The sequence below is a fragment of the Amborella trichopoda genome, chromosome 5, assembly GCF_054954075.1.
Source record: "Amborella trichopoda isolate Santa Cruz 75 chromosome 5, AtrichopodaSantaCruz75HAP2 v2.0, whole genome shotgun sequence".
NCBI classification, from domain to species: Eukaryota; Viridiplantae; Streptophyta; class Magnoliopsida; order Amborellales; family Amborellaceae; genus Amborella; species Amborella trichopoda.
Genome location: NC_142340.1, coordinates 7,608,052 through 7,628,716, shown reverse-complemented (window position 1 = coordinate 7,628,716; position 20,665 = coordinate 7,608,052). Strand labels below are relative to the sequence as shown.

At 31.3% G+C, this 20,665-nt stretch overlaps 2 protein-coding genes across 2 annotated transcripts; both read left to right on the top strand.

Moving 5' to 3' along the window:
- The first annotated feature begins 1,434 nt into the window (after nt 1-1,434).
- LOC18430745 (putative calcium-binding protein CML44) lies at nt 1,435-1,848 on the top strand. The gene has a single exon (XM_006840886.3). It carries the CDS (start codon nt 1,435-1,437, stop codon nt 1,846-1,848), a length of 414 nt encoding a protein of 137 aa, XP_006840949.3.
- A 10,428-nt stretch (nt 1,849-12,276) lies between these two features.
- Nucleotides 12,277-12,687, top strand: LOC148781916 (putative calcium-binding protein CML43). The gene has a single exon (XM_088867835.1). It carries the CDS (start codon nt 12,277-12,279, stop codon nt 12,685-12,687), a length of 411 nt encoding a protein of 136 aa, XP_088723961.1.
- The last annotated feature ends 7,978 nt before the right edge of the window (nt 12,688-20,665 follow it).

The window sequence follows — 20,665 nt, the reverse complement described above, 5'->3', positions numbered from 1 at the left end:
ATTATTGATCAAAATAATTTTTAATCTTTACAATAATGTAAAGAATATTAAAAAATGCATTACAAACCAAATTCCTTATTTTTGAGAATTTATATATAAATATATAAATATATATATATATATTATATTTTTATTTTTTTAAATACCGATCGATCACCAAAACTGCCCTAAACCGAAACCAGTCCCTAAACGGAAACCAGTCACTGCCAGTAGCCAGTTCCAATCTAACGGGCAAGTTAGCGATTAGATCGTCGGATTTTTCCAACAGTAGCCCAGCCTTAATATTCCTTAATATTCCACAAATATTCTAAAGAAATTTAAAAATTTGTTTGGCCAGAGTTTGTCCAGGTATATAATAATGGAAATGTCTTTGGTCCAAGATAATAAAAGTGTGGTTTTTTTTTGTTTTTTTTTTTTTTCTGATTAAGTAAAAATTAAAATATATTTTTTATAATTTGCCAAGACAGTTTTCTCCAGGGCTTCTTCGAAGTTTCCTACTTTGTTTCAAGCCGTACAGGATATGTACCATTCTCGATTTTCCAGATGTCACCCTGAGAATTGTAGATGCACAAAATAATGATTAAAATTTTGATTAAATTGAGACGGACAACAAAAAGTAGTTAAAACTGTTCAATATTGGAACCGACCAAGTAAAATATCAATGGTCCACTACAATTTGTACTTTTAAATATGTTCTTATAATCGTGTATGTCCTTTTCATTGTCATATTTTATGAGGTGTGATCAGATTAAGGAAATATCAATGGTCCATTAAAATTCATACTTTTTTATATAGTGGCGAGGCTCTAAACAATCAAATGAGAGCCTACATCAAATAATTCATTAAGAGAGGTTGTTTTAATTCCTAAATATCCTCAAATTGAGACCTCAAGATGCATGGACATGGCAAAAAACTGGATTTCAAGTTTTTGAAAATAGTGTATTTTCGATACTTTTTATAGGTAGTCTCTAATTTGATTGTATAGATCCTAGGCTCTAAACAAACCGCACCTTTCTTATAAATGTGTTTTTCCTTTTCATTGTCTTCCTTATGGAGGTGAGGTCACATAAGTCATTTTGGACGGATATTTTGGTGAACCCACGCTGGCCATTATTGTAAGGAACACCGATGGACCACTAAACAAGTGAGAATCAGCCAAATTGCTCGAAGTCCTCCTATCTTTATCCAAAAATCCACTTCATTGCACCTTCCGCACCTATAATCTCATCACATGCTTTTCTTTTACTCTCTCTCTAGAAACTCTCTCTCAGGAAACCATATATATAGATGAGCATAAATGATTTCATACCCATAGAAGGATTTGGTTGCACCTTTCAGCTATAAAGGATCAAGAGTTTGCTGCTAAAGTTCTTCAAAATGTGTGTTCTTGAATTACCTTAGCTCCAAAAGATTTTTGAGATGTGTGAGCAAGACATGGTTGGGGAAGTAAGCGTGGAAGAGATTTGCAGGGTTTTGAGCAGGGCTGGCATTGGCATCAGAGGTGATGAACTGAAGGCCATTGTGGGATCCGAGACATTGAACTTGGAGGTGTTTGTCAAATTTTGTCGATCGATACTGAGCACAGAGAAACTCAGACAAGAGAGCGTCATAGACAACGACGAGGATTGCGATTTGAAGGAGGCCTTCAATGTCTTCGACATTGATCGAGACGGGTTCATATCGAGCGAGGAGGTGGAGAAAGTGCTGTGGAGACTTGGGTTGTGGGAGGGGAAGGAGGCGGAGGATTGGAAGATGATGATACAGAAGTTTGATGAAAATTTAGATGGGCGTTTGGATTTTCAAGAGTTCAAGAACATGATGTTGAGGAGAAATGTGCTGGTCAGTTGATTGGAGAGAAACGTTTGTGTTAGAGTTGATAGAATTTGGGTCCAAGGCTTAGAGCTTCATGAAATGTCTTTAATTTGTATCCCACCTTACCCTCCAAATAGACTGTTATTGCATTCTCTCTCTCCCTCTTATAATATTCTCTCTCTTCACATAGACTGCTAATGCATTCTTTATAGGGGCGTTTCTTATAAGGTTGCAACCTTAAACAATCCAATTAAGGTGCACCTTAAAAATTTATCAAAAAATATAATTTTGTTGTAAAAAATATTTTGTATTACCTTAAAATCTATTTTCATACCTAATTAGAAAATTTTTAAATTTCAAAAATGGTTAAAATCGAGTAGATCTATAAATATATGAAAATCTTGAAAATAGACAGTCTAGATAATGTGTTGCAAGATGCACTATTTTCGTGTCTCAAAAACTTTTTTTTTCATATTCATCTATCTCGATGTCGAGATGATTAATTAGAGGGTTTTTCTCAACATTAAAACAATATTTCCGATACATTTTTGCGGTGCATTTGTGATTCTACATTTTAAGATTGCGACCTTATATAATCTTTTCCCTTCTTTATACTCTCTCTCCCCCCAACTGCTATTGCACTTTTTATTATACTCTCTCTCCCCTCCCCAGTCCCCAACAAAAATACATATATAAAATATAAAAATTTCGAAAACAGCAATATGTTGTGTAGAAATATATTATTTTAGATGATTTTGAAAGCCTCCTTGGGCACAAGAACAATTTTTCTACAAATGGGAGATTTTCTATCAATCTGGGGTACCTTGATGGTGAATGGAACCCACAACAGTAGTCTCCTAGTTTCCATTTTAATAAATTTAGAAAGCCTAGCAAAACCCTATTTGCAATCAAACCTTGAACAACAAATATCAGAAGAACCCTATTTGCAATCAAACCTTGAACAACAAATATCAGAAGAAGAACACTCCCCATAATCCTAAGCTCTAGAAGAACATTCTTAGGAGCAAAAAGCCTCTCTGGAGAATCTAATAATTTTTTGTCAACAAACCTCAAAAGGAAAAAAGAGCGCAAACTCATCCACTTCTGTCTAAACCACTTGATATCCCAAATTCCTGACTTCTTTAGGCTTTCTAAAGCTTTCTTTTTGCCTTTTTTCAAATTGGTTGTGAGATAGAAATCTGTCCTAAGCTCAAATTTGTTGTGAGATAGAAATCCCTCATAAGCTCGATTTCTCACATACTGGAAGTTGATTAGACCAATATCTTTTGATTATGAAAATAACAACTTGGCGCAATGATTGGGGCACGATAGACTTTGATTAGTCTTTTTCACCCACCATGAGGTCGTGAAAACTTGCATTTTGTGGGTTGTTTCTAATAGACCAAAAGCTAGAAATCAGGAGATAGGAAACAACAGTTGGTCTAGAGGGAGACCTAGGGCCTAGTGATGCAATACGCGTCATTGTTGCTTTTCTTGCTTTGCTTTTCTTGATCTTTAATGTGGACTTCCCTTGTGCGTTTGATTTCATGTTGTTTATACTTGAAAATGTGGAAGGGAACTCGGTTCCCCTCGGTAGGGAAAATGTTGTTTTAATGTTCAAAATCTAATGGATATCTTGACATCCAGATGTATGAATATGAACAAAAGTAAAAATATATTTATATATTTTGAGTACAAAAAATAATGCATTTTGCAACACATTATCTAGATCATTCATTTTCATAATTTTCATATGTTTAGAGATCTACTTGATTTTAACCATTTTTGGAGTTTAAAATTTTATAATTAGATATGAAAATTGATTTTAAGATAATCCTAATACTTTGTTACATCAACATTACATATTACAATAAAATTTGGAGGTGCTCCTTAATTAGATTTCTTAAGGTTTCAACCTTACAGTAACCACACACACACACACACAGACACACACACACACACACATACACACATATATATATATATATATATATATATATATATATATATATATATATATATATATATATATATATATATATATATATATATATATATATATATATATATATATATATATATATATATATATATATATATATATATATATGGAAAAAGATGGGAACATATGAGTTCATATGAACCCAATGGCTCAGATTGGATCTGGGCCGATCTGACGGTCCCCGCTATCTGTCAGTGTTTGAATTTTAATTTTTTTTTTTACACATCCAAATCATTTGAAATATTAGATGTGTGTTCTTCAAAAATGTGTGAATATTGTAAAAATATTAAAAAAAAAATTTACATGAAATAAATTGACAAAAATACCCCCAAAATGTTTCGGGGGTATTTTGGTTATTTTAAATTTTATGAATAATCTTTTTTCTAATTTTATTAGGTGCGCCTTGATGAGAATAACACACACATAAAATTTTAAGTAATTTAGATCTATGTAAAAAAAATTAAATTTAAATACTAATGGACATCCGTGACCGTCAGATCGATCTAGATTCAAGCTGGACCGTTGGGCTCATATGTTTATATGGGCTAGTGGGCTAATCCTAGCTTTTTTCGATATATATATATAGAAAAATACAGCAAAATATCAATAGATGAAGTTATATATATATATATATATATATATATATATATATATATATATATATATATATATATATATATATATAGATAGAGAGAGAGAGAGAGAGAGAGCTTGGAAGGCCTTACTATCAATCTTCATGAGGCTTGTGGAAACACCCAAGAGGTTTTGATGTAGGTCTTAGTGTAAAGGGGCTTCTCAGGGGTTAAAAAATGCACATTAACATATGCTTGGGTGGTTTTTGTGTCATTTAATTAAGGGTGTGGTTTCTATAAAGTGTCAACCTTTATCAAAGTAAGGCACAACACCAATTTTTGTCGAAAAATGTAGTTCCATTATTGGAACCTTGCAATAGTAGAAAAATTTATTTTTACCCAAATTATAAAAAATTTAAAAGCTCCAGAAATAGCACATGTAGAGCAGATCTATAACCTAAAAATCTTGAAAATGGAGGGTCATGATGCACTATTTTTATGACTTCAATTTTTTTTTCTTTTTTCTATATTCATCCATCTCGAGGTCGAGATGGTCGATTGGAGGGTTTTTAAACATAATATCAACCTTTTCTAGTCTATCTTTTAGATGCGCATTAGTTTTTAAAGGATATGGTTGTCAACTTATATAAAAGCTTTATTTTAAAATAAGGAAAAAGTTTATAAAGACTTGAGGCTCTAAACAATCAAATCAGAGCCCATCTCAAAAACTTCACTAGAAGAGGTTGTTTGGAGGCCCAAAATCTTCAAATAGATCCTCTCGATATCAAGATGCATCGACAAGAAAAAAAAATAGATTTGAAGTACTGAAAATAGTGCATCTTGTAACGCATTTTTGGACCATCAATTTTTAAGATTCTCATATATCTAGTCGATCTACACTATCTTTTAAGCTTTACATTTTTATAATAAAAGATGAAAATATATTTTAAGGCGATCACAAATATTTCCAGTATTGAAACTACATTTCTCTACACTATTTAAAGGTGCATTATACTTTGATTGTTTCGCTTTATACAACCTGCACTCTTATTTAATGGGTGCGGTTAGTATAGAGCCTAGGCTCTAAACAATTAAATTAGAGCCTACCTTCAAATACTGTCGAGAAATGTGGTTTCAATATCGAAAATAGTTAGGATAGCCTTAACATATAGGTTCATATTTATTTATAAAGTTTAAAGCTTCAAAAATAATTTAGATCGACATATTTATGAAAACTTGAAAATCTTAAAAATTGATGGTCCAAAAATGCGTTACAAAATTCACTATTTTCAAAACTTGAAATTCATTTTTTTTCTCATGTATATATATCTTGATATCTAGATGCTCAATTTGAAGATATTTGGGCAGCAAAACAACCTCTTCTAATGAAATCTTTTATATAAGCTCAAATTTGGTTGTTTAGAGCCTCGGCTCTGCATCAGCTTTTCCCTTATTTAATATACCCATTTTTTTATTTTTGTCTTCAAAAGGCATCGTCTAAGATGAGAGGGGATGGGAAAAGCATAAAACATCGAATCTTTGAAATTCTAAGTATGTGTTTATAAATTTACCTCCATTCTAAGTGTTTAATAAGAAATCATGCATCTAAAAAAAAAAGGCAAATTAACATACAAAATGTGCTTTAAAAAATAGAACATGAGCGTAAAATAAGAAATATAGAAAAAATTTGCTTTTTTAAAAAAAACAGGATATTTACGAAAATTTTACTTTTGTTGTGGCCTATTTGTTGTCCACGTAACTTCAAAGCACCTAAGAAGGCTAACGAATGCTAACCCCTAAAACTACCAACTAAACTCAAGTCCAATTTTTTTCTTCTCGAAATTAAAAGACTTGGTGGGGTTCTAAAATGAATAAATAGAATTCCAGTGAATAAATACCTGCTTTTTTTGATAAAGTGAAGAAATTTTTCACATTTTCATTGAGGAATATTTCTTAACTATTATAGTGTTTTTAAAAAAATAAATAAGAGTGCTGTTTGTATTGAGTCGAGGCCCCAAACAATCAAATTAGAGCCCACTTTCCAATAGTTTCAAGAAATATAATTTCCATACTGAAATTTTTTTGTGATAGCTTCAAATATTTTTTCATCTTTAATTATAAAATTTAATGCTTCTAAAATAGTGTATATCGAGTAGATTTATGAAAACTTGAATATCTTAAATAATGATAGTCCAAAAATATGTTACAAGATGCACTATTTCCAAAACTTGAAATTCATTTTTTTCTCATGTCCATGTATGTTGATGTCGAGATGATCAATTTGATGATATTTGTTTTGTTTAGATGCTAAGCTCTATATAAACTTTTCCTATCAAGTAAAGGGATCGACTAAGTAAAATAAATAATACAAAAAACAATGAAGAAAGAGCGAGAGAAGGGTCTGGGGGAAAAAAAGTACTAAAAACAATACTTAATAAATATAATATTTTATGGACAATTTGAGATATACAACTAAATATAAAACCTCAATAACCGAAAACAGGGAGGACCCAGAGGCTAAATTTTCATTTATTCACAATCAATTGTTCTTACATAAAAATAAATAAATAAAGAATTCACGAAAGAGAGGAGAGGGGAAATATGAAACTCTAAGACCTGTCTGACTGCTAGCCAAAGGTGAACTCGAATCAAAGGTCACTGCTTATCGAATGTGAACTCGAACCGGAGCTCATTAGTATCTGGATCGCGTTTTCCCCAGACATTTAATTTATCTCCAATATTCAAGTTATATTTCTTGGCCAATTTGATCCAATGCTTATAGAAAAGATATGACTTGATCGATTTATCCCAATATTTAAAGTGGGTGCCGTTCTCTTCCTCTCTATCTCCAACCCAAGTCTGGACTTCTATTCCCTCCTCAGTATTGTTCACATCCTCCCATTCATTCATTGTCAGAAAATTGGAAACATTATGTATAACATGTTTTTTCGGCAGAAGTACCCTACTGAGCTTATCATCGAGGTCACTCCTCGTTAATACTTTCGAAACGAGAAATACTTTCCCGTTTCTTTCAATCACCGGTGCTATATTGCAGACTGATTCTGGTAATTCAAGAATTTGTTGTTGTGCTAAAACAGCTTGATCGGCCAAGCAACTTAGACGAAATACTTCAGCATCACCGTAAAAGAAGTGTGCCATACTTCACAAAATTATCTCTATCTCTGACTTTTCTGACTGATGAAGCTGGAAAATATTAGAAAAAGAAAATTACTTCACAGCGGTTGTTGCAAACATTTAAAATTGATTTCATTTGACATGCACTGATATGAAAGAAATAGACCCTATCTATCATACATAAGTGATACTAGTATAGTAATCAATTAAATATAGGGAAAATATCTCCCAATCTCTCATTTTTAGGTTCCATTTCTCAATAGACCGAAGGTTTTAAAACATATCTTGGAGCATAAAAATTGTAGATTTTATTTCAGCTGACCCTATAAGTTATTTTAAACATTGTTTTTAAGGCCAAAAAGATCTAAAAAGACATGCCTTTTCTAAAATCCATCTTCCAAATTTCTTTTGCATTTTATAGTCTCCTCTCTCAATCTCTACACCTCTCTTCTCTCTCTCTCTAGATGCTCAATTCAAACTATCTTGTAACAATGGATTGGGATACAAAACAGTCAACAAAACCAAGATTTCACCAAAAATTTTACTACCAAAATAAAGGCAGGAAATAATAAAATAATTTATTACCCAAAAAAAAAAATCAAGAAACTAAGACAAAAATTTACTCACCAAAGCAAGCAAAAAAAAAAAAAGAAGAAGAAGAAGAAGGAGGAAACAAAGAAAAAACCTAAGACTCCCAAAATGAGAAATTTCACTTGATTCATAAAAACCAAGATGAAATAAAGCCAAAGAAATTCATATGAAATGAAAGTATATATTGTTTATCAGGTTCAGATGGAAGGTGTATATTGTAATCAGTAAGTATGAGAATGATGGACACAATATATTGTAATCAAATAGATAGACATGATCGAGTAATAGAACAATAGACTCAATCATACAAAAAATAGTAGGATCGAGTAACAGAGTAAACCGACTTGATCTTACTGGAATGGACATAATGAAGATGAATCGCTTTGAGACCATGTGAAGAGTTTCGGGTTAGCCGAAAAAGTAGAATAACACTTGGCAGAGTCTAGATAATTTATAAGATATAGTACCTATAATTCTTATACCTACTTATTACAATATACGTATTAATCTTAAGGAAAATATCTCCATCGAATCTATTTTTAGGTTTCATTTCTCTATACACCCAAGTTTTCAAAGTCCTAGAGATTCCATCTATTATATTTTTTAACCCTTTAAATCAACTTTACGTATTTTTTCTCCATCTTGAACATAAGACAATCAAAGAAAATCAAGAAATTATTTACCAAAATAAAACCAAAGAAAATAAAAATAAATTATTCACCAAAACACATACCAAGAAAATCAAGAAATTATTCACAAAAATAAAAACCAAGAAAATCCATAAATTATGCACCAAAATAAAAACCAAGACAAGATTCTGGCTTGCTCTTCTTTCTTTCTTTTTTATTTTTCTTTTTCTTTACTGTTTTCTTTAATTTTATTTTATTTTATTATAGTATAGTACTGATGAGAGTGGGGGGTGGGACGATATGTTGAGGCATCTGTGCCTACGATCACCCAATACCCCAACCCCAAATAAGGTTTGAACTAGGTGATAAACACCACAAAATAAGTACAAAAAAACATGAAATACAACAAATTAGAAAAGTTCAAGAAGACGAAAAAGATAATATTAGGGAGACAGAGATACTGAGAGAAAGAAGAAGAAGATATCATAAAATTTAAGATAACTCTTCCTGATAGGCACAAGAGCAAAGAAAACTAAAAAAAGAAAGAACAGAAAAAAAATAAAAAATAAAAACACATATAGAGAAGAAGAGAAAGACAAGTTAGAAAAAACAGAATTAACGTACCTCAAAACTGGCTTACTCCTAATATTCTTCTCTCTGCCTAACCAAGCCCTGAATATGGGGGCAGCAATTAGGTGATTTAATTCTCAAGTTGTAATAGTTTTTGAAAATATAAAACTATTGTTTCGTATGTAAAGAGCCGGGGCCAAATTTGATAAGGTCTACCTGAACCAACTAATAGAAATACGAAAAATTTAAGTTTTAATTAATTATATTTTAAAATGTCGAACTCCATGAATGGTGAGCAATGTGCAAATTGAAGATCAATTGTTTCTACATTGAAGAAGAGAAGAGAAAAGAAAAGCAAACAAAAGAAAAAGAACACAAAGAGAAAAAGAAGAATACAAGCTGCAAAAAAGAAAAATGAACATACCAGAAAAAATATGGATTCTTCTCTTCTCTTTCTAACCAAAACCTGAATATCGTGCGCGCAGATTTTGTTTAATCTTTAATGTGTGCGGCCTTTTCATTTGTTGTATTTATATAATTAGGTGGCCTAAACGCCTACTACAATTAGGACACAAAATCAGTTACCTATTTTACCTCCATCTATCTCAAATAATAGAAAATCATCGCTCTCTCTCATATTCTTACGATGAAACTTATCTCATCTCTATCCATCTCAAACGGTTCTTGGTTCTCTTATATTCTTACAACGTGTTGTTCTATCTATCGAGAGTCACCTAGCATAGGGATATTTACTAACTTATTAGAGAGAGAGAGGGGAAGTCCGTGTAGTGGGACATGGAGATATACGCATGGATAAAAGCCAAATTTGTGGAATTATCTTTTTGGTGTATATTTTTATAAATTTTTAGAGAGGTCCATCTTTTGTGCATTTTTATTTTATATTAAGTTTTGCTATTTTTAAAATTTGACAATTTTATTTTATTTATTCTTGGGCATTTATGGGGTAGTTTGATGACTCGGCTGGGTCCAACTCGAAACCCGCCAGTCAAACTGGAACAAGGCACTAGCCAATCGTGTTTTAGTGGTCAGGATGGGTATTTCAAATAAAAAATAAAAAATATATAAAATCCCAAAGGTTTGAATGTTTTGTTTCATTTTGGTAAAATCTGGGAAGTGTTTTTTTTAATGAAATTTATTTTTACATTTTTCAATATTTTTTAGAAAATTTCAAGCTTACCGTTGGGCACAAATCAATGGTTGAAATATTATTTTTCACTATTTTTCAACTTCATTTGTACGTGTTTTGTTTAATCATGTTTTAAATATACTTTGCATATTATTTTTTATTTTTAAATACATTTTGGATTGGCCAGGACAAGTCTGGTTGGGCCCATTGTTTTCAAATTCACTTCAGAGTCTTTTTTGGTGTGTTGAGAAAAATGAAGCAATTCAGTGTTTCGAACGATTCGAGAAAAGAGTTTAGATATTTTTTAATTTAATATAAATATAAAATAGACATTTATATATAAATATATAAAAATAAAAAAAATTAAATAAAAAATTCCATATATATTAGATATGATTTTCGTACATATCCTATCTTATCATTAATATAAGGATAGATCGTTATGGCGCTGAGATTTTCTCCTCCCTCTACAACTCCGCTCTCTCACATTTCAAATTGACAGCCACGTAGGAAAGCACGGAAATAGTGGTAGTATCAAGAAACATACGAACATGAGAGAGAGCGAAATACGCTGCGACCAATAGCCAGCGAGAGAAATACAAATTGTCCAATATTCGTGATGTTGATGTGGCATCACATTATTGGACTCACTCTTTGATTATATATACACTATTTCATTCTAATGACAACTACAAAAAAACAAAATTTCAAAACACAATTTATAAAGTATTTTTTTAACACAATTAACATAAACCGTCTATATTGGTGAGATGCTTAGATCTAGGCTTTAGAAGGATTTTTTCACTTTCAATTTATTTGGATAGCTTTACTATCATTAGATGAACAAAAAATAGTTAAAATTGTTCAATATTGGAACCGACCAAAGAAAATATCAATGGTCCACTAAAATTTATACTTTTAAATATGTTTTTATAAACGTGTATATCCTTTTCATTGTCATCTTTATGAGGTGTGGTCAGATTAAGGAAATATCAATGGTCCATTAAAAGTCATACTTTTTTATATAGAGCCGAGGCTCTAAACAATCAAATGAGAGCCTACATCAAATATTTCATTAGAAGAGGTTGTTTTAATTCCTAAATATCCTCAAATATATCATCTGGACATCAAGATGCATGGACATGAGAAAAAACTGGATTTCAAGTTGTGAAAGTAGTGAATTTTGTCTTACATATTTGGACCGTCAATTTTCAAGATTTTCGTAGATTTGTTGATTTGTACTATTTTTAAAGCTTTAAACTTTATTAATAAATATAAAAATATATTTTAATGCTGCTGCAAAGATTTTCAGTATTAAAACCACATATCTCGATACTTTTTAAAGGTAGGCTCTAATTTGATTGTATAGAGCCTAGGCTTTATACAAACCGCACCCTTCTTATAAATGGGAATTTCCTTTTCATTGTCTTCGTTATGGAGGTGAGGTCACATAAGTCATTTTGGACGGATATTTTGGTGAACCCACGCTTGGCCATTATTGTCAGGACACCCATGGACCACTAAACAGGTGAGAATCAGCCAAATTGCTCGAAGTCCTCCTATCTTTATCCAAAAATCCACTTCATTGCTCCTTCCGCACCTATAATCTCATCACATGCTTTTCTTTTACTCTCTCTCTAGAAACTCACTCTCAAGAAACCATATATATAGATGAGCATAAATGATTTCATACCCATAGAAAGATTTGGTTGCACCTTTCAGCTATAAAGGATCAAGAGTTTGCTGCTAAAGTTCTTCAAAATGTGTGTTCTTGAATTACCTTAGCTCCAAAAGATTTTTGAGATGTGTGAGCAAGACATGGGTGGGGAAGTAAGCGTGGAAGAGATTTGCAGGGTTTTGAGCAGGGCTGGCATTGGCATCAGAGGTGATGAACTCAAGGCCATTGTGGGATCCGAGAGATTGAACTTCGAGGCGTTTGTCAAATTTTGTCGATCGATAGTGAGCACAGAGAAATTCAGACAAGAGAGTGTCACAGACAACGACGAGGAGTGCGATTTGAAGGAGGCCTTCAATGTCTTCGACATTGATCGAGACGGGTTCATATTGAGCGAGGAGGTCGAGAGAGTGCTGTGGAGACTTGGGTTGTGGGAGGGGAAGGAGGAGGATTGGAAGATGATGATACAGAAGTTTGATGAGAATTTAGATGGGCGTTTGGATTTTCAAGAGTTCAAGAACATGATGTTGAGGAGAAATGTGCTGGTAAGTTGATTGGAGAGAAAAGTTTGTGTTAGAGTTGATAGAATTTGGGTCCAAGACTTAGAGCTTCATGAAATGTCTTTAATTTGTATCCCACCTTACCCTCCAAATAGACTGTTATTGCGTTCTCTCTCTCTCGCTTTTATAATATTCTCTCTCTCCACATAGACTGCTATTGCATTCTTTATACACCTTAAACAATCCAATTAAAGTGCATCTTAAAAATTTATCAAAAAGTATAATTTTGTTGTAAAAACTATTTAGTATTATCTTAAAATTTATTTTCATACATAATTAGAAAATTTTTAAATTTCAAAAATGGTTAAATTCGAGTAGATCTATAAATATATGAAAATCTTGAAAATAGACGGTTTAGATAATGTGTTGCAAGATGCACTATTTTCGGGTCTCAAAAACTTTTTTTTTCAAATTCATATATCTCGATATCGAGATGATCGATTAGAGGGTTTTTCTCAACATTGGAACAATATTTCCGATAGATTTTTGTGGTGCATCTGTGATTCTACATTTTAAGATTGCAACCTTATATAAACTTTTCCCTTCTTTATACTCTCTCACCCCTCAACTGCTATTCCACTTTTTATTATACTCTCTCTCCCTTCCCCATTCCCCAACAAAAATATATATAAAAAAGAAAAAAAATTTCGAAAACAGCAATATGTTGTGTAGAAATATATTATTTTTGATGATTTTGAAAGCCTCCTTGGGCACAAGAACAACTTTTTTACAAATGGGAGATTTTCTATCAATCTGGGGTACCTTATTGGTCAATGGAACCCAAACACTAGTCTCCTAGTTTTCATTTTAATAAATTTAGAAAGCCTAACAAAACCCTATTTGCAATCAAACCTTGAACAACAAATATCAGAAGAAGAACACTCCCCATAATCCTAAGCTCTAGAAGAACATTCTTATGAGCAAAAAGCCTCTCTGGAGAATCTAATATTTTTTTGTCAACAAACCCCAAATGGAAAAAAGAGCACAAGCTCATCCACTTCTGTCTAAACCACTTGATATCCCAAATTCCTGACTTCTTTAGGCTTTCTAAAGCTTTCTTTTGGCCTTTATTCAAATTCGTTGTGAGATAGAAATCTCTCCTAAGCTTTTCTAGTGTATCTTTTAGATGCGCATTAGTTTTTACAGTATATGGTTGTCAACTTATATAAAAGCTTTCCTTTAGGATAAGAAAAAAGTTTATATAGAACCGAGGCTCTAAACAACTTAAATCAGAGCCCATCTTAAAAACTTCACTAGAAGAGGTTGTTTGGATGCCCAAATATCCTCAAATAGATCCTCTCGATATCAAGATGTTTGGACATGAAAAAAAAATGGATTTGAAGTATTGAAAATAGTGCATCTTGTAACGCCTTTTTGGACCATCAATTTTCAAGATTCTCATATATCTAGTCGATCTACACTATCTTTTAAGCTTTACATTTTTATAATAAAAGATGAAAATATAATTTAAGGCGATCACAAATATTTCCAGTATTGAAACTACATTTCTCGACACTATTTAAAGGTGCATTATACTTTGATTGTTTAGCTCTATACGAACTGCACTTTTATTTAATGGGTGCGGTTTGTATAGAGCCTAGGCTCTAAACAATTAAATTAGAGCCTACCTTCAAATACTGTCTAGAAATGTGGTTTCAATATTGAAAATAGTTATGATAGACTTAACATATAAGTTCATATTTATTTATAAAGTTTAAAGCTTCAAAAATAATGTAGATCGACATATTTATGAAAACTTGAAAATTGATGGTCCAAAAATGCGTTACAAAATTCACTATTTTCAAAACTTGAAATTCATTTTTTTTCTCATGTATATATATCTTGATATCTAGATGCTCAATTGGAAGATATTTGGGCATTAAAACAACCTCTTCTAATGAAATCTTTTATATAAGCTCAAATTTGGTTGTTTAGAGCCTCGGCACTGCATAAGCTTTTCCCTTATTTAATATACCCATTTTTTTAGTTTTGACTTCAAAAGGCATCATCTAAGATGAGAGGGGATGGGAAAAGCATAAAACATCGAATCGTTGAAATTCTAAGTATGTGTTTATAAATTTACCTCCATTCTAAGTGTTTAATAAGAAATCATGCGCCTAAAAAAAAAAAAAAAAGGTAAATTCACATACAAAATATCCTTTAAAAAATAGAACATGAGCGTAAAATAAGAAATATAGAAAAAATTTTCTTTATTTTAAAAACAGGATATTTACGAAAATTTAACTTTTGTTGTGGCCTATTTGTTCTCAACCTAACTTCAAAAGCACCTAAGAAGGCTAACGAATGCTAACCCCTAAAACTACCAACTAAACTCAAGTCCAATTTTTTTCTTCCCGAAATTAAAAAACTTGATGGGGTTCTAAAATGAATAAATAGAATTCTAATGAATAAATACCTGCTTTTTTTCATAAAGTGAAGAATTGTTTCACATTTTCATTGAGGAATGTTTCTTAACTATAATAGTGTTTTTTAAAAAATAAATAAGAGTGCTGTTTGTATTGTGTTGAGGCCCCAAACAATCAAATTAGAGCCCACTTTCAAATAGTTTCAAGAAATATAATTTCCGTATTGAAATTTTTGGTGATAGCTTTAAATATTTTTTCATCTTTAATTATAAAATTTAAAGCTTCTAAAATAGTGTATATCGAGTAGATTTATGAAAACTTGAAAATCTTAAATATTGACGGTCCAAAAATATGTTACAAGATGCACTATTTCAAAAACTTGAAATTCATTTTTTTCTCATGTCCATGTATCTTGATGTCGAGATGATCAATTTGATGATATTTTTTTGGTTTAGATGCTAGGCTCTATATAAACGTTTCCTATTAAGTAAAAAGATCGACTAAGTAAAATAAATAATACAAAAAACAATGAAGAAAGAGCGAGAGAAGGGGTTTGGGGAACAAAAATACAAAAAACAATACCTACATATACTATTTTATTGACAATTTGAGATATACAACTAAATATAAAACCTCAATAACCAAAAACAGGGCTGACCCTGAGGCTAAATTTTCATTTATTCCCAATCAAATTTTCTTACATAGAAATAAATAAATAAAGAATTCACGAATGAGAGGGAGAGGGGAAATATGAAACTCTAAGACTTGTCTGACTGCTAGCCAAAGGTGAACTCGAATCGGAGCTCATTGCTTATCGAATGTGAACTCGAACCGGAGTTCATTAGTATCTGGATCGCGTCTTCCCCAGACATTTAATTTATCTCCAATATTCAAGCTATGTTTCTTTGCCAATTTGATCCAATGCTTATAGAAAAGATATGACTTGAGCGATTTATCCCAATATTTAAAGTGGGTGCCGTTCTCTTCCTCTCTATCTCCAACCCAAGTCCTAACCTCTATTCCCTCCTCTGTATTATTCACATCCTCCCATTCCTTCATTGTCAGAAAATTGGAAACATTATCTAAAACATGTTTTTTCGGCAGGAGTACCCTGCTCAGGTTATCATCGAGGTCGCTTCTCGTTAATACTTTCGAAACGAGAAATACTTTCCCGTTTCTTTCAATCGCGGGTGCTATATTGCTGACTGATTCTGGTAATTTAAAAATTTGTTGTTGTGCTAAAGCAGCTTCATCTGCCAAGCAGCTTAGACGAAATACTTCAGCATCACCGTACAAGAAGTGTGCCATACTTCACAAAATTATCTCTATCTCTGACCTTTCTGATTGATGAAGCTGTAAAATATTAGAAAAAGAAAATTACTTCACAGAGCCTGTTGCAAACATTTAAAATTGAATTCATTTGACATACACAGATATGAAAGAAATAAACCCTATCCATCATACATAAGTGATACTAGTATAGTTATCAATTAAATATAGGAAAATATCTTCATACCTCTCATTTTTAGGTTTCATTTCTCAATAGACCCAAGGTTTTAAAACATATATTGAAGCATAAAAATTGGAGATTTTATTTCTTCTGACCCCATAAGTTAATTTAAACTTTATTTTTAAGGCAAAAAATATCTAAAAAGACATGCCTTTTCTAAAATCCATCATCCCAATTTCTTTTGCATTTTATAGTCTCCTCTCTCAATCTCTACACCTCTCTTCTCTCTCTAGATGCTCAATTCATACTATCTTGTAACAAGGGATTGAGATACGAAACAGTCCACAAAACCAAGATTTCACCCAAACTTTTACTACCAAAATAAAGGAAGGAAACAATAAAATAATTTATTACCCAAAAACAAACAAACAAGAAACTAGGACCAAAATTTACTCACCAGAGCAAGCAAAAAAATAAAAATAAAAAAAGAAGAAGAAGAAGAAGAAGGAAACAAAGAAAAAACCTAAGACTCCCAATATGAGAAATTTCACTTGATTCATAAAAACTAGGATGGAATAAAGCCAAAGAAATTGATATGAAATGAAAGTATATATTGTTTATCAGGTTCAGATGGAAGGTGTATATTGTAATCACTAGGTATGAGAATGATGGATACAATATTGTAATCAAATAGATAGACATGATCGAGTAACATAACAATAGACTCAATCATACAAAAAAAAGTAGGATCGAGTAACGGAGTAAACCGACTTGAGCTTATAGGAATGGACATAATGAAGATGAATCTGGCTTTGAGACCATGTGAAGAGTTTCGGGTTAGCCAAAAAAGTAGAACAATACTTGGCAGAGTCAAGATAATTTATAAGATATAGTATAATTCTTATACCTACTTATTACAATATACGTATTAACCTTAAGGAAAATATCTCCATCGAATCTATTTTTAGGGTTCATTTCTCTATACACCCAAGATTTCAAAGTCATAGAGATTTTATCTATTATATTTTTTAACCCTTTAAATCATCTTTACCCATTTTTTCTCCATATTGACCAAAAGACAATCAAAGAAAATCAAGAAATTATTTTCCAAAATAAAACCAAATAAAATAAAAATAAATTACACCAAAACACATACCAAGAAAATCAAGAAATTATTCACGAAAATAAAAACCAAGAAAATCCATAAATTATGCACCAAAATAAAAACCAAGAAAATAAATAAATTATACACGAAAACCAAAAACCAAGGAAATAGTCTCGCTATTAAAGTAATGTCAACTCACAATACCCAAGATGGAGCTGATATTCATCATGAGATCAATGTTTTTTTTCATCCAACCATCCAATAACCCACAAAAAAGCGATTAAGATTATGGCTTGCACTTCTTTCTTTCTTTTTTATTTTTATTTTTCTTTACTTTTGTCTTTTATTTTATTATAATATAGTACTGATAAGAGGGGGGGTGGGACGTTATGTTGAGGCATCTATGCTTACGATCACCCAATACCCCAACCCCAAATAAGGTTACAACTAGGTGATAAACACTACAAAATAAGTACAAAAAAACGTGCAATACAACATATTAGAAAAGTTCAAGAAGACGAAAAAGATAATATTAGGGAGAGAGAGATAAAGAGAGAAAGAAGAAGAAGAAGATATTACAAAATTTAAGATAACCCTTCTTGATAGGAATAAGAGCAAAGAAAACAAAAAAAGAAAGAACACAAAAAAAATAAAAAATAAAAACTCATATAGAGAAGACTAAAAAAAGAAAGAACACAAAAAAAATAAAACATAAAAACACAGATAGAGAAGAAGAGAAATACAAGTTAGAAAAAAAGAATTAACGTACCTCAAAACTGGCTTACTCCTATTATTCTTCAATGTTGTGATAGTTTTTGAAAATATAAAACTATTGTTTCTTATGTAAAGAGCCGGGGCAAAAATTTGATAAGGTCTACCTGAACCAACTAATAGAAATACGAAAAATTTAAGTTTTAATTAATTTTATTTTAAAATGTCGAACTCCATGAATGGTGAGCAATGTGCAAATTGAAGATAAATTGTTTCTACATTGAAGAAGAGAAGAGAAAAGAAAAGAAAAGAAAAGCAAAGAAAAGAAAAGAAAAAGAACACAAAGAGAAAACAAAGAATACAAGCGGAAAAAAGAAGAACGAACATACCAGAAAAAATATAGATTCTTCTCCTTCTCTTTCTAACCAAAACCTGAATATCGTGCGTGCAGATTTTGTTTAATCTTTAATGTGTGTGGCCTTTTCATTTGATGTATTTATATAATTAGGTGGCCTAAACTCCTACTACAATTAGGACACAAAATCAGTTACCTATTTTATCTCCATCTATCTCAAATAATAGAAAATCATCTCTCTCTCTCATATTCTTACGATGAAACTTATCTCATCTCTATCCATCTCAAACGGATTCTTGGTTCTCTTATGTTCTTACAACGTGTTGTTCTATCTATCGAGAGTCTCCTAGCATAGGGATATTTACTAACTTATTAGAGAGAGAGACGGGAAGTCCGTGTAGTGGGAAATGGAGATATACGCATGGATAAAAGCCAAATTTGTGGAATTATCTTTTTGGTGTATATTTTTACAAATTTCTAGAGAGGTCCTTCTTTTGTGCATTTTTATTTTATATTAAGTTTCGCTATTATAAAAATTGATCGATTTTATTTTATTTATTCTTGGGCATTTATGGGGTAGTTTGATGACTCAGCTGGGTCCAACTCGAAACCCACCGGTCAAACTGGAACAAGGCACTGACCAATTGTGTTTTAGTGGTCAGGATAGGTATTTCAAATAAAAAATAAAAAATATATAAAATCCCAAAGGCTTGAATGTTTTGTATCGTTTTGGTAAAAATTGGGAAGTGTTTTTTTCTATGAAACTTATTTTAACATTTTTCAATATTTTTTACAAAATTTCAAGCATACCCCTGAGCACTATTTTTTAACTTCATTTGGACGTGTTTTGTTTAATCATGCTTTAAAAATACTTTTCATTTTATTTTTTATTTTTTAATATATTTTGGATTGCCTAGGACCTACCGGGTTGGGCCCAATGTTGTTAAATTCACTTCGGAGTCTTCTTTGTTGTGGTAAGAAAAATGAAGCAATTCGGTGTTCCGAACGATTCGAAAAAAGACTTTAGATATTTTTTAATGTAATATAAATATAAAATAGACATTTATATATAAAAATAAAAAAAATTAAATAAAAAATTCCATATATATTAAATATGATTTTCGTACATATCCTATCTTATCATTAATATAAAGATAGATCGTTAGGTGCTGAGATTTTCTTGATTATTTATGAGTTAGATTTCTCCTTAAAAACAAAATCTTTATTACATATGATTTTCGTATATATCCTATCTTGTCAATTCTATACCGAAATATCACACAAGTAACCCAAATCCACCTCCCTCTACAACTCCGCTCTCTCACATTTCAAGTTGACAGCCACGTAGGAAAGCACGGAAATAGTGGTAGTATCAAGAAACATACGAATATGTGAGAGATCGAAATACGCTGCGACCAATAGCCAGCGAGAGAAATACAAATTGTCTAATATTCGTGATGTTGATGTGGCATCACATTATTGGACTCACCCTTTGATTATATATACACTATTTCATTCCAATGACAACCACAAAAAAATAAAATTTTAAAACAAAACTTATAAAGTATTTTTTTAGCACAATTAACATAGCGCGTCTACTTTAGTGAGATGTTTAGATCTAGGTTTTAGAAGGATTGTTTCATTTCTAATTTTATTGGATAGCTTTATTATCATTAGATGAACAATATTAAAAAGGAAAAAAATGATTTTGAGTTTATAAAGGCTAAGATCTTGAAATTCAAACAATGAATGGTCTAGATTCATTTTTGGATGGGACTCATTTTGACCATATCTAAGATTCAAATTGAACTTCTTTTTTTTTGGGGGATCGATTATTTAGATGAGGAGAATGGGTGTTGAAAATTCGAAGTCATACAAATGCCACAAATATGGTTTTCTAGAAGTATCATTGCATTATACTATGATACAACTGTTGTGTTGGATCAGTGCTCAGATATATATATATATATATATATATATATATA